The sequence below is a fragment of the Brachycentrus maculatus genome, unplaced genomic scaffold, assembly GCF_059751285.1.
Source record: "Brachycentrus maculatus isolate JH-2025_06_01 unplaced genomic scaffold, ASM5975128v1 h1tg000236l, whole genome shotgun sequence".
Taxonomy (NCBI): domain Eukaryota; kingdom Metazoa; phylum Arthropoda; class Insecta; order Trichoptera; family Brachycentridae; genus Brachycentrus; species Brachycentrus maculatus.
Window position 1 is genome coordinate 142568 of NW_028280987.1, and position 15278 is coordinate 157845.

General features: G+C 34.5%; 1 protein-coding gene across 3 annotated transcripts; it reads right to left on the minus strand.

The window, feature by feature from the left end:
• Nucleotides 1-10438: 10438 nt before the first annotated feature.
• On the minus strand, nt 10439-13040 carry LOC148306585 (uncharacterized). 3 transcript variants are annotated; one of them, XM_088264717.1, is made up of 3 exons: nt 12983-13040; nt 12266-12809; nt 10439-12087 (listed from the first exon to the last, which is right to left on the minus strand). In XM_088264717.1, the coding sequence occupies exons 2-3, from the start codon at nt 12765-12767 to the stop codon at nt 11366-11368; spliced, it is 1224 nt and encodes a 407-aa protein (XP_088120843.1). In that variant the 5' UTR covers nt 12768-12809; nt 12983-13040; the 3' UTR covers nt 10439-11365. The 3 variants fall into 3 exon arrangements, with proteins under 3 accessions (XP_088120843.1, XP_088120841.1, XP_088120842.1); XM_088264715.1 differs by having other exon boundaries at nt 12887-13012; XM_088264716.1 differs by having other exon boundaries at nt 12930-12995.
• Between the last annotated feature and the right edge of the window lie 2238 nt (nt 13041-15278).

The following is a 15278-nucleotide window of genomic DNA, read 5'->3' on the forward strand; positions in this document are numbered from 1 at the left end:
GGCTTGTGGCTTTATTTTAGGTCATTGATCCGCGGCGTGTGTGACGCGGCACGCTGTGCCGCGGAAAAAACGTCTAGTTTTGTGAAAATAACACTATTGCTCCAAATTTTGAATGCCTGTGCTCGGTTAAGTAGGCTCACTTTTGGCATTAAACATATTATGTTAAATATGTTACCATAATATGGTAAATATGCACCTCTGAAATTTCTTAATTTGGTAGGTGTACCTTGAATATTAATAGATTGCGGAACACTGCCCTTGATACTATCTGCGAGTGACGTTACTAAACGTCCGTAAAAAAATACCACATAGAAATAAAACGGGGATAAATAAGATAATAAAAAAAAAATTATTTTAGAAGTAATAGTTCTTCGGGTTTTTAAGTATAATTAAAATTTTTGTATGAATTAATCGGATGAAATAGTTTTGTCCCATCACTCAATTTTATTAAAATTAGTAATCAAATCAATTGATCAAAATCTTGTCCGCCTTCGTGTTATGTAAATGGTTAGCTTGTATAGCTACCATGCTGGAGGTCCCGGGTTCGATTCCCAGGGGGGTGAAAATAAATATCAGTGATTTTACACTGTAATATTTATTTAATATAAAACCCTGGACTGGTTCCTGAAGTGATCACCTTGCCTTCATGTAACTTACGATCAAAATGACACTGCGTCACTACGATGCAGTGCCCTATGCACCATTGGGTGCGGATAAGGGTTTAGGAAAGAAATCAATTGATTATAATGCAAATAATTTTCAGGTGAATTTATTTATGAAAATGGAGCTTTATAAATGTACTAATTGTAACTGTAGACAGTTGGTAGAATTCCATATTGAATTCTTGGGTAATATATCCAAAATTCAACAAGGTTTATTGGATTGAATTCTACATCTATTTATGTATATCTTAAAACGTGACACATTTCGTCTTATTTGTGTTTGATTATGTTATGCTATAGAGTATTTGATAATGTCTTAATAAGACAAAACGCGTCACGTATTAACATATACATAAACAAATGTAGAATTCAATCCAACAAACCTTGTTTAATTTTGGATATATTACCCAACAATGCTTTATAAATTATCCATAATTATTATTCTGTTCGTCATTCATTGTGTTCTCATTGAAACTTCAGAACCAGTGACCAGAATTCATCATCAAAGAATGGATTCTCTCAACAAGGAAGGCGATGTTCAGAAATGGCAGAGTATTGATTCTTATGAAGCGACAAATCGACATAACATCGATTTTTAACGCTCGGTTTTATGTCGATTCGTCAAATTTTAAGAGTCGTTGTCATCGGACGTGGAGACACGATGAAGGAAGATGTTCCCGGCCAGGGTCGGGGCATTCCACCCGGATTGCGATGCTAAAAGTATGTTGCCGGATTTGGCTTCACACCACGATAATTCCTTTATGATTATCTTGATGTGAATCTGGTCTGGGCGGCATATTTATACGACTTATCCTGACATTCAACAATTATACACTTGGGCCTCGTATAACTTGGTTTTATTTTTTATTTATTTTACGTGTTTTTGCATTTCACAATATAATATAAATACAACTACAAAGAATATATGTATGTAAAACATTTTGAGTGTGTCCAAACACTTGTTCACAAAATCTGGATTATCTTCAATTACAGGAGTCATTTTCATATTATTTTTTGACATCTCATCAAAGATGAAGAAGAATACGGAAGTCTGGGCATTTACGGGGCTGAAGACCGTCATATGGAGAAAAAAAGAACAGGCTGTTACCGGAACCTGTGGAGAGTCTTGTATTCTTAAATTTAATAAACGCAACTTTTTAATCCTCCTGTTTTCATTTTATTTCCCATAATATTATATTTCTTTACTTAAACCGAGGACTCGGCCACTGCATCATATATACAAGACAGCGTCGGCATAGATTGTTTCACATTCCTATACACAGGACCAACCCTTGATGGTTATGCCTGTAGGAAGAGCTACCACTATGTTGAACAATATCACATTGGATATTGATTGATCTGTTGATCTATTGATATATGGATTGATCTGTTCCATGTGTCCGAAGGAGTTTCCGGAGCGAGATTCTTCTACACATTTAACAAGAGTCTTCTTGCGTAATTTTTAATTTGTTTTTTTAATGTATACGCCTTAAATGTTTGTTTGTAATGTATATATTAATTATTGAATAAATTGAATTGAATATACGCAGTGTTATCTTGATCATTAACACATGAAGGAAAGGTGATCAGCCCTCCGCTTCAGGTACCAATCCAGGGTATATTGAATAAATATTAGAGTGAAAAAATCACATGACCCACCCCCCTAGGAATCGAACCCGGGACCTCCAATGCGGCATCTGAGCGTGCTGACCATTACTACAGAGGCGGACAAACCCGTGAATGCAATTGAACATCTCCACCCTCTACCTCCTTCCCTAAACTCTCTTCTTCCATTGCCTTCCTCGTTATCATCAATATTTACTTTCTATAAATATTTTATTAAATAGAAAGTAGTTGCTTAATACAACAGTAATTTTAAAACTAACTACCTAACTAACCATCACGCCGCTTCTCCGCAGGGGCAGGCTTTGTCTGTCTTTGCAAACATTCTTAGCCTTTTCCACGTTCATGCATCTCCTCATACATACCCGCCGATTGTTACGACTCCTAACCTGACCACTTTCAAGTATTTGGCATACCTGATGGTGCCATGTTTTTCTCAGTCAGTAATTTTCAGTTTTGGTTTTTTTAATGTTCTAGTACTATCTACCCTCGGATTGCAAAGAGCTATATACGGTATCAAATGTTTTGACCAATATCACTAGTCTGTTTTTGGTTGGTTGGAAGATATTGCTTTTTAGCAATAAGCCGCCAATGTATGTATTTCTTTTCTGTACTTGAAAGTTTAAATAAAAACATGTGTTTACAACATTTTGAGTCAGTTGTGCATGTTTTTAGAATGCCCAGAAAATGTACTGTATCCCAGCAAAAGCGGCATATTTTTAACTTAATATTTACCCGCTACAGGGCAGAAAGTGTTGTTTTGGCATTTTGAAGAATAGGTATTGTTTAATTATTTTTTTAAATACACAAAATATTTTTCAAATGGAAAAAAAACATTCAGGTTTTACCTAAAAAGATCTGTTGCACGGTAAAAAGTTCAATAAGTGACTTGATATTTCTTTTTAATGCATTCTATTATATTTTTTAATATTAAAAACATTCTGAAAAATCAATTTTTTTGATAAATGACGTTGTTGAAAGGAGTGAGCGATATATCTCATATATGTTATTATAATCCTGGATTCAAACCTCACATACGATTGAAAGAGTTTCTGCCTAATAAAAAGCTTCTGTAATCTCACCATAGATGTCTCTAGTGAAATTCTGGTGATTCAAGCACTATGTTTCGAATTTGAACAATATACAGAAGTTTATATTTCAAACACTTATCCGCAACGCAATGGTGCGTAGGGCACTGCATTATATAAATGCAGTGTTATCTTGATCGTAAGTACAAGGAAAGGTGATCAGCCCTCCGCTTCAGGTACCAGTCCAGGGTAATATCGAATAAATATTAGAGTGAAAAAATTACTTACATTTATTTAACACCCCCCCCCCCCTGGGAATCGAACCCGGGACCTCCAGAACGGTAGCTGAGCATGCTGACCATTACACTACGGAGGCGGGCGAAATTTATACTAAAACTTTTTAACTAATTTTACTTCTTATAATATATATTGTCCGCCTCCGTAGTGTAATGGTCAGCACGCTCGGCTACCGTACTGGAGGTCCCGGGTTCGATTCCCAGGGAGAGTCGAATAAATATAAGTGATTTTTTCACTGTAATATTTATTTAATATTACCCTGGACTGGTACCTGAAGCGGATGGCTGATCACCTTTCCTTCATGTGGTAATGATAAAGATAACACTGCTTTTATATGATGCAGTGCCCTATGCACCATCGGGGTGCAGAAAAGGGTTAGTTATTCTTGCCAGTGCCCTTTACAATAATATAATATATACACATATATATATATATATATATATATATATATATATATATATATATATATATATATATATATATATATATATATATATATATATATATATATATATATATATATATATACATATATATATATATATATATATATATATATGTATATATGTGTGTGTATATATATATATATATATATATATATATATATATATATATATATATATATATGTATAAAAATATAAATATATTTAAAAAAAAAAAAAAATATTTGAAATAAAGGATTATCCGCAATAAGTCTCTACTTTTTTAGAGACTTGTCTGCAGGTAGGAATGTAAGGATAGGGAAGGTAAAGGTGAAAAATACATCGCAAACACCCAGACCAATTCGTTTTGCAATTGGCGGGGGTGGAAAGTCGAGCGTATACCCAACTACGCCTGGATATATTGATCGTCACTCAGCCGCGACGCACACCCCTGGGCACAGCTTGCGTTGCCTAGCAATACACCCCTCGAATATAGTACATCTGTACTCCATTATAATCCTGACCTCCATTGTATCTATACAATTTATAAACAGCTGGCGATTCATCTGAAATTCAACCCTACACAACCAGCATACATTTTTTTCTTTATGTTAAATTCTTTTGCATTTCACAGTATAATATGAATACAAGATCCCACAAAGGCATTGTCTGTGTGTGGGTTTACATTGTATTGTACGGTAAATAGTATAGTACAGGCATATAAAAAAACATAAGGTTAAAAGCGAGTTTAAAGGAAAAAAAATGAGAAAATATAACTAATCACTAACACAAATATCTTTCCATTAAGTATTTTTTTCAGCTCATTCATTTTGAATCACAGACTGAGTTCTTATTTACATATCGCTCACTCCTTTCAAAAAATTCATAAATAAAAAATCAAAAATTTTCAATTGTGCATGTTTTCAGAATGCCCAGAAAAAAATTTATATCCCAGCAAAAGCGGAATATTTTTAACTTAATATTTACCCGCTGCACGGCAGAAAGTGATGTTTTGCATTTTGAAGAAAAGGTATTGTTTAATTATTTTCTTTAAATATACTAAATATTTTTCAAATGGAGAAAAAATATTAAGGTTTAACCTAAAAAGATCTGTTGCACAGTAAAAAGTTCAATAAGTGGCTTGATAATTATTTTTAATACATTTTATTATATTCTTAAACTTTAAAAACGATCTCCTGAAAAATCTTTTTTTAAATATACTTATATGACATTGTTGAAAGGAGTGAGCGATATGTCAGGCAGCTGGTTAATTTGGGTAAAGGCAATATGTTGCGAGGAACTTCCACCAAATTGTTATCTTTAATTCTTCTCTCGTCCATTCGCCAGGAACTACGCTTGGATGGCTTGTCTCTGGCCAATATCTGTACCCGACGGATTCTCCAGTTCTTTGGACATGTTGCGCGTGGCAACGAGGATAGCCTGGAACGACTAGTTGTGATCGGTAACCTGGAGGGAAAGAGAGGGAAAGGAAGATCCCCCACACGATGGACCGATCAAATTAAGGCAGCAGCAGGCACCTCAGTGGTTGGAGCGCTACGTGCAGCGCAGTCAAGGGATAAACTGGAGAATAGTCATTGCTTCTGCAAGGGTCACAATCCTCAGCAATGAGGATTAAGACGGAGAAGAAGAAGAAAGAATTCTTCTCTATAGTTATTTATTGTTATCAGCTACACATGTATGTTTTTATGTTCTTGTGTATTTTGATGATGAATTTCTCTTTTATAAATCGGTTTAAAGATCCTGTGAGTAGTTTTAAACATCATTTGAAGCATCGTATACGTTCAGAGTTGATCTTCAGTTTATAGGGACGTACTTCCTCCTGTGCAACTCGTACTGGACTCGATGTACTGTATTCGATGCAGATGAAGAATATCGCTACGTTCATGGCTAGTTCCTGGCGCAGCCTTGGATACAAAGTTCTCTGAAGGCTGAACCAGGAACTAGTTATGACCATAGAGTGCTCGAGGACATCCTCTTCTTCATTGCCAGCCTGCGGTTCAGCTGAGCAGCTCCATCTGTTCAACATGTATACTTTTGTACCACTAGTAGTAAGTAGAAGCTAAGAAATGGGTTTTAAAAAATAGACTAGAAAGCTTCGTTGAGATTGAATTACCATAAGTATATATTTTACTTATCTAAGTATTATATTTGAAATCAATTAAGAAAAATGTGCTGAGATGGTTTGGGCATGATTCCCCGCACGGAGATAGGCAGAGAAAATAGAACGCCACAAAAAAATTGTCTTTACAAACAATCTTCGCCTCTTCCGGATTCATGTAGATATGCGTAGAGTACGCGCTTTTTTCGATAGCAGCGTACCTAGCGAGTAGTTGGAATGGACCGTAGATGTTGTGGTATGAAATATATCAGTCTTGACAGTCCCCAGGACTTGGAATGTTCTATGTTGACTAAGAGTATCAGAAATGTAGACTCAAAGGAGCATATCTGGCAACAGTCTACGAGATATAATAAGGAACACCAGGATAAGAGAAATATGCGAGATGGAAAATGTCGTTAGGTGGGGAAGGCAACGAAGGTAACAATGGTTTACGCATGTCAAGAGAATGGAATCATCCAGACTCCCCCAAATTGCACTGCACGTCTAACCCCAATGTAGACAAATCCCGTGAAGACCTTCAAAGAGATAGATTGACAGCTGGGAATTGACAACGCAGGAGGCTAATCCACGTCGTTTTGCAACGTTCTGACTCAGGACACATCCTTAAAACCCAATTATGTTTCCTATGATATCCCTATGATTTTGTTCGTTCAAGACACGTTAGCGTGGCAATTGATTTGTGTAATAGTCTGGATACGTGATTTACATTTTTTTAGATTCCTGACCATCACAATGAGAAACAGTATAGCTCGTCAAGTTCAGACTTGATCTTCAGTTTATATTAACGTACTTCCTCTTGTGCTACTCGTACTGGACTCGATGTATTGTATCCGATGCAGATGAAGAATATCGCTACGTTCATGGCTAGTTCCTGGCGCAGCCTTGGACACAAAGTTCTCTGAAGGCTGAACCAGGAACTAGTGATGACCATAGAGTGCTCGAGGATATCCTCTTCTTCATCGCCAGCCTGCGGTTCACCTGAGCAGCTCCGTCTGTTCAAATTTTATACTCTTGTACCACAATATGCACTCTAACTACGAAAGGGGTAAAAATATATTATTACTATACTAGAAATCAATTGAGAAAGGTGTTTTGAGATGGTTTGGGCATGCGAATCGTACTTACAACAAAAAATAACAGTGAAACTAATTTATTAGGCGAATGCTGTTGGTAATAGAAGGCATTAAATTACTCCTAATTGTAGATAATCCAAATCTGTGAACAAGTATTTGAACACACTAAAAATGTTGTAAATAAATTGACTGGTAAACTTAAAAGCTTAAATAAAAAATTAAAATGTTATTTTGTATCGTTTCTAAAGCAAGTGAATATAATCCAGGATTCGGACCTCACATAAAAATATAAAAGTTTCTGCTTAGTAAAAATAAGCTTCTTCGTCTCACCAATAGATGTCACTAGCGAAAATTCTAGTGATTCATGAACAATGTTTCGAAACTGGATCATATACTCGTATATATATACCTTCCAAGAATTTGAGTAGTGTGGTTGTCAATCATGGGTAGAATTGGTAAATGTTACATGTGTGTAAAGTGATCAATTAAACCAGACTATGACGGTTGACAGCCCTGTCAATGCCCAGACTTCCATATTCTTCTTCATCTTTGATGAGATATTAAAAAGTAATACGAGAAATAACTATATTGGAGATAATCCAGATTTGTGAACAAGTATTTGGACACATTCAAAATGTTGTAGATAGTATGATAGTGAAAGATGGTATGATTATTCATGTTGAAATCGAGGTATTTCTAGCATTGTAACCCCCTCCAGGCCTGGTACGTTAAGGGTCAAAAGGGGTGAGGATTGAAAGCATTATGTACTCAATATCCAGCCCCCCTATCTGTCTACTAGATCAGTGGTTCCCAATTTTATTTTTTATTTAATTAATTTTTATTATTGAATTTTTTAGCAATTCACAAAATGACTAACCACAAAGTAAATGCTTTAAATATTAATAATATTGAGAATATTTTAATGGCGAGTACGGCCTTAAAAGCAAATCATTAAATGGTGCTATGGTGGTGAAGGGTAGTATTGTTTGCATGCTGTGTTAGTGATTGTCCTGACGAAGAGACGGGTACGTTTTGAAACCGGTAGACGTAAAAATCTCGGTGAGTGGTTATATACTAATTTTATTAACATTTTTGTAAAAAATAAATCAGTAATTCACAATATATTATAATTACAAGAACAAAAAATAATAATAATACCAAAAAAAATCCCAAAAAAGGCATGGCCTGTGTGTGGGAATACATTCTATTTAAGGTTATAATAAAAGGAAATAATACAATAGATTCCAGAAATATTCATTCGTTCATTCGAACCCTTATCCGCACCCCAATGGTGCATAGGGCACTGCTTCATAAAAACGCAGTGTTATCTTGATCGTATACACGAAGGAAAAGTGATCAGCCCTCCGCTTCAGGTAGCAGTCCGGGGTAATTTGAATAAATATTAGAGTGAAAACATCACTTATATTTGTAAGACCATTTTTTTATTTTATTTATTTATTGACTTGGGGTTTAATTTGTAGAACTCCATTTTAATTTACGTATTAATTTTAAATCAAACACAGATTTTTTGAGTCTACTAAGTTGTATTTTATTAACAAAAAACACATAAAAAATTATGATAATGCCCTAACAAGGCGAAACAATTGTCACAGTATAATTATGTGTTTTTTGTTAATAAAATACAACTTAGTGGACTCAAAAAATCTGTGTTTGATTTAAAATTAATACGTAAATTTGAAAGACCCCCCTCTGGGGATCAATAAATAAAAAATGTAAATAAATTAAAAGTTTTAATGTAAACTACAAATATTTGATTTTAACAGAAAATAAAAATATGAAAATGAAAAAAGTTAACAAATACGTATGTATATGAGTTATAGGTTTTAATGAAGAAGGTACTAGATCTGTAGTTCTCCGGACGGTAAAATTCCTTGTAGTGCACAAGCGCCCTTACGATGTAGGTATGGGAGAAATTAATTAAATAAATTGAAGTACAAAAGTCTATTTGGCTGTTTAAACAAGAATATAGAATGCGATGAGCCACAGAGAAATTTCAGAAAATAAAGTTATAATATCTGAGAAAAAAGATGATTGATGATAAATTAATTAATAATAAAAGTGATCATATATTTACTCCGAACGTTTTTTTACGTAATAAAATAAATAATTCATAATAAAAGTGATCAGATATTAACTCCGAACGTTTTTTTTATAAAAGAATACTGATTTTTGTCTGCCTTGGTGGTGTAATAGTAAGCGTGATTAGCTACCGTGTTAGAGATCCCGGCTTCGATTCCCAGGGGGGGGATGAAAATAAATATAACTGAATTTACACTCTAATATCTTATTTATTTTCACTTTGGACTGGTCCTTGAAGCGCAGGAGTGATCACCTTGCCTTCATATATGTAACGATCAAGATAACACTGCGTCACTACGATGCAGTGCCCTATGCACCATTGGGTACGAATGAGAGTTAAAAGAAAAAAATGATATTTAATTGTCATAATCATTTTACTGGAGTAATAAAACACGTTTAGGTATTAATCGGGGTGAGAAAAGGCTACCATATTGTAATTGCTTTATTATCTGTTTTTTTTAAACGAACTTCTGCTCACAACTCGAGGCATCTGTTGAGATAATAAAAAATCAATATGTTCTTATAAGCCTCTAGGTAAAAAAACGGACAAAGAAAATTTTATTCCTAGAAAAGGTCTGTCTGCTCATCTGTTGCGCGCAGATTGTCTATGCTCCAAATTATTGATTTCTTTGACAGACGCTTCATACTGAAGTAAAATTTAAACAGATAAAAAAATAACGAAATACCTTTAAACTGCTCCATTGATTGCGGAAATTGAATAGTTGCAATAATACTTTTAGCAAGGCACACTCGATTTAAGCTAAATTAATAAAAATTACGGAGGAGCAACGGACACACAACCGGCGCTGCTTCACACGAGCCATTGACAATTTTGTATAGATGAAGTTCATAAAAAGATGAACGTCTCGAATTCTACGTGTTTCCGGTTTGAATTTAGTGATGCCAGTTTAAAAAAATGTCTTCGTACGCAAACCATTTAAAATGAGCTTGCCCAGAAAATTGGAAAACATGAGTAGAAAATAATACAAGTGTAATAAAAAATAAAAAGATAAAATACAATGGATATACAAAAAACAGATATAATAAAAATAAAATAATGGTCGTTTTATTAAATTTCATAATAATAGGGACGATTTTTATGAATAAGGAGCATTACAAGCGAATACGAATAATAATTAATTTCATAAAGAAATATGTAAATATTTGAAGCACTCACTACGTTATTCTTTATATTATAACTTATAAATAAAACAAAAATCTTTTGGAAAATTAATATCGTTGCGAAAACCTATATCGTACCTTTTTATTATTATTTCATAAAGTTTTTCAAAGTTCAGTCAAACTAAGCAGTCAGGATTACATAGTCTATAACAGGAAACGGCCACATTATTTGCTCCAACACACAAGCGAATGTATTCATGAACGCATATGGCGTACTATCCGTTTTGTCTCTATATGTTGGTATTGTCTAGTGTTTGCTGACAGCAATGCATTTTGCGCAATCACGATCAATTTATTCGTCGCACACAAAAGGCCATAAAAGCAGCAGAAAGGGAGACGCATGCTCCGAATTCCATAAACAGCTAGACGCACCGATGAGTCCATTCGCCAGGAACTACGCTTGAATGGCTTGACTCTGGCCAGTCTCTGTACCCGACGGATTCTCCAGTTCTTTGAATACGTTGTGGGTGGCAATGAGGATAGCCCAGAATGTCTAGTTGTGATCGATAGTCTGGAGGGGAAGAGAGGGAGAGGAAGATCCCCACACGATGGACCGATGCAGTTAAGGCAGCAGCAGGCACCTCAGTGGTTGGAGCGCTACGTACAACACAGTCAAGGGATAACTGGAGAAAAGTCATTGCTTCCACAAGGGTCACAACCTACAGTAATGAAGAATAAGACGGAGAAGAAGCTATGTGGACCATAGCGGTCTGCACGGCGCTAAAATGTTGAACGATAAAATATCACTCGTTTTTTAACGTACGTAACTCATTAAGGCTATCGTCCGGGGTAGTGGGGAGTGACAAGCAAGTCAGTTGACAGTTTTCTACACGTTTACTCAATTTGGTGTGTCATTAATGTGATGAGATAACACGTGTCTATTTAATACACTTTTCCACGAACATTTGAAATTACAAATTGCACATGAGAATGATTTTTCGCGGGTATGGGTAAGCATATGACTCTTCAAATCGGAATTTCGTGAACATCTGTATTCGCACTCTGCACACGAGTATGGTTTCTTACGAGTATGGGTTAACATATGACTCATTAAATCTCCTCTTCGTGGACATCTGTAATCACATTCCGAACATGACAATGGTTTCTCATTAGTATGGGTCAAGATGTGTGTTTTTAAATGTCCCCTCTGCGTAAATTTCAATTCACAATGTGGACATGAGAATGGTTTTTCGCCAGTGTGGTACAACATGTGCGTCTTTAAATGGCATTTTTGTGAAAATTTAGAGTCACAATTAGTGCATGAGAAGGGTTTCTCACCTGTGTGAGTTAACATGTGTCTTTTTAAAGTCCCATTCTGAGAACATTTAAATTCACAATTTGAACATGAGAAAGATTTTTCACCAGTGTGAGTCAACATGTGTGTTCTTAAGCTATATTTAAGTGAGCATCTAAATTCACAATTTGTGCACTTAAATGGTTTCTCGCCAGTATGAGTAAACATGTGTCTTCTTAAATCTCTTTTCTGTGAACATCTATATTCACAATTTGTACACGATAAGGGTTTCTCGACTTTCTTTTTATTTTTTGCCCTCTTTAAATCTGAAAAAAGTATAACATTTTAATCAAATCTATAGCATATGAGTTTATTTAAAAGGTTTACTTATATATAAAGGGAAACCGTGGATAGATTCCATACTCCCTCATGTAGAGATATTGGTATGATGACAACAACCACACGTCAAATAGAATAAATGTATATATGTCCAGATATACTTACTAGAATCATTTTCGATGCTGTGCGGGGAACTCAAACATTCCTTTTTAATATCAGGTAAAAATATATCTATTTTCTCGTGTTTTAGTACAGCGCTAGTCGCTGGTTCCGCATTAACTGTAGTTAGTTCATCAGTATGGAGATTACCCCCTTTTACATCGCTACTATTTGGATCCGTCTTGGTGATAAGAACCTCTGGATAGACAATCTCCTTCTTTACAGCGAAATATGATACATTTTCACTCAAGTGTGGGTTATTACTCATTTCTATACCAAACTCTGGTTCGCACTTGATTATGTCAGGACATGGTGCCTCCATGATGTCCTCAGTTTGGAGAATATCCCCTTTTCCATCGCTGCTATCTGGTTCTACCTTAATAATGGAAATTTCTGTATACATAACTTCTTTCTTTTTAGTGGAATGTGACTCACTGTTCCGTACAGTGGACTTTACTCCTTCTTCAGTAAGGACTGTCTCTAATTCAGTCTTACATTCTAACTCCATCTTATATTCAATCTACTTTCTGGAAACAGCCAATCGTCAACCCTGCAAATATCCACAATAAAAATTACCTGGCATAATTAATAGAAATGTACAGATTTGTATGGTTTGACAGGTAGAACCTTTTTTTTTTCATGTGCTTTAATTGTGAAAAAACGCACATACCGCAATGAAAAATTATACTATTTTGAGAATGTATAGAACAAATTTAAACCAACTTTTCATTTCATTTACTTTTAGGTACTACATGTCATGAGGTATTGTAGAAGACTCCAGCAGAAACGCATAGACAAAATCATAGACAAAATTGCATTATATTAGCATTGAAAAATTGGGTTATTTGGCACTTACCGCGACAAAAAAAAACATAATCACTATAAAGGAAAGAGAAAAAAAACACAAATCAATTAATGTATGGAAACACAATATTATTTTTGGTTAAAACTAGAAACACAATGTTTGATTAAAAACCATTTCGTAAACCAGAGTGCGCAATTGGCCTTTATATATACGTAGAATAAAATTAGAATAATTAGTTTTTTTACAAGGGGAGAGAGGATCAAAGGAAGATTTATTTCCGAAATAAATTACTTAAGAGAGTGGTTCTACTGTATTGCTATTTAGATCTACAGCACACAAAGTTTAAATTGTCTTTTAAATTGCTAACCTGAAGGTTGCTGAAGCGAAAAGTGGAACAATAACTAAACAAAGCCCACATTTTTATAATACGTATGAATTAAGTAAAAATAAACGTATGTATCTATGTTTAAATATTTATATTGTTATCTATAAATCTGCCCCAAGTGGAGAAACATTGGATTTGTCCAAATTGACAAATGTGCACCGAAAATCTGGTGGTATCAAAAGTCTGCATAATCAGAGAGCATTTAAAACTAAATTTATGGATGTGAACGAAGCGAGGAATGCATGTCAGAACAGAAGAGTGTAATGTTCCATTATCTGCCTTACCCTGTGGCGAAACGGCGTAATGGTAGGAGTAGAAGTAGTAATATACATAGAAAATATAAAACTTAAGGTCAATACACTTCGATGTATTTATTTGGAGAACCATAAAATAACTAAAAGGATTTAATATTTTTTTAAAGGAGAAAATAATTCATACGCAAAATAAATGTAAAGTAAAATGGCGAAGGATAGCTTCACTGATTCTTTAAATACACTGATGAATGCTTTCAGGGTTTTTCCTAATTACCTAACGTCCAAGTGAATATGAAATCTAGCTACGGTTTACGCAACAGCGTTTATCATAACCCTAATCAGAGTTCGACTTTTTAAGTTTTATAGCCCATACCTACGCGTGAGTAGATTTACTATTTATGTTTAAAGTTACTATAATTTCATGCATAATAGTTCATGAGTGAAAATTCTAGGCAAAATCATTCGCTCTCTCCCTAGAGGTATAAGAATACTTACATTGACGGTAGGTACTAAACAATTTAAAGTATTGTCTATGACTAGTTCTATTGTTTATGCGTTTCTTCATAAGTCGCTTCGAGTTCATCGTTCGTGGTTCATATTGGATGCTCATAAAAGTATTGTTTTATCGTTGTTGTACTTAATGATCCGGTTGTGAAGAATAAGGTATATCTATAAAGGTCAAATGGTCTACAATTTAATGTAATTCTTGAGTGAATAATTCCAAGTATTTTTTTGACATCTCATTAAAGATGAAGAATATGAAAGTCTGGGCATTTAGGGCATTTACATTTTTTTCATCTCATCAAAAGATGTCCCTAGTGAAGTTGTAGTGATCCAAGAACAATGTTTCAAAATTGGTTCACATATATATTATACAATGGATCATTATCAGTCGGGATGAATATCTAATTTAACATACTCAACATATAAAGGATTAACAACATTTTGAGTGTGTCCAAATACTTGTTCACAAAATCTGGATTATCTCCAATTACATGGGTTATTTTCATATTATTTTTTGACATCTTATCAAAGATGAAGAAACTTGAAAGAATTTGAGTGGTGTGGTCTTCAATAATGGGTAAAATAATGTGTAAAGTGATAATTTAGACCAGCCTATGACGGTCGTCAACCCCGTAAATGCCCAGACTTCCATATTCTTATTCATCCTTGATGAGATGTCAAAAAACAATATTAAAAATAACTCCTATAATTGGAGATTATCCAGATTTGTGAAAAAGTATTTGGACACACTCAAGATGTTTTAAATAATTCCAGGCAAAAACCTTCACTTTAAACTTACAACTATAAAAGTCTACACATTTACAAATGTTATTTAATCCATGATTTATTCGCTGATTATGAAACGAGGCGATTGTTCAGTATTTTGTTTATTAGAATGACAATTTTCAGAAAGTAGAAGATGGAAAATAAGGCTAAACCAGGGACTGGGGAAGGGGCGGAGTCTGCTGCACATCCTACTTTAAAGGAAGAGGTCATTTATCCAGAGATCCCTATTATCAAAGCGGAACCAGACTGTAGCGATGTAGAAGGGGATATTTCTCTCATTGAAGG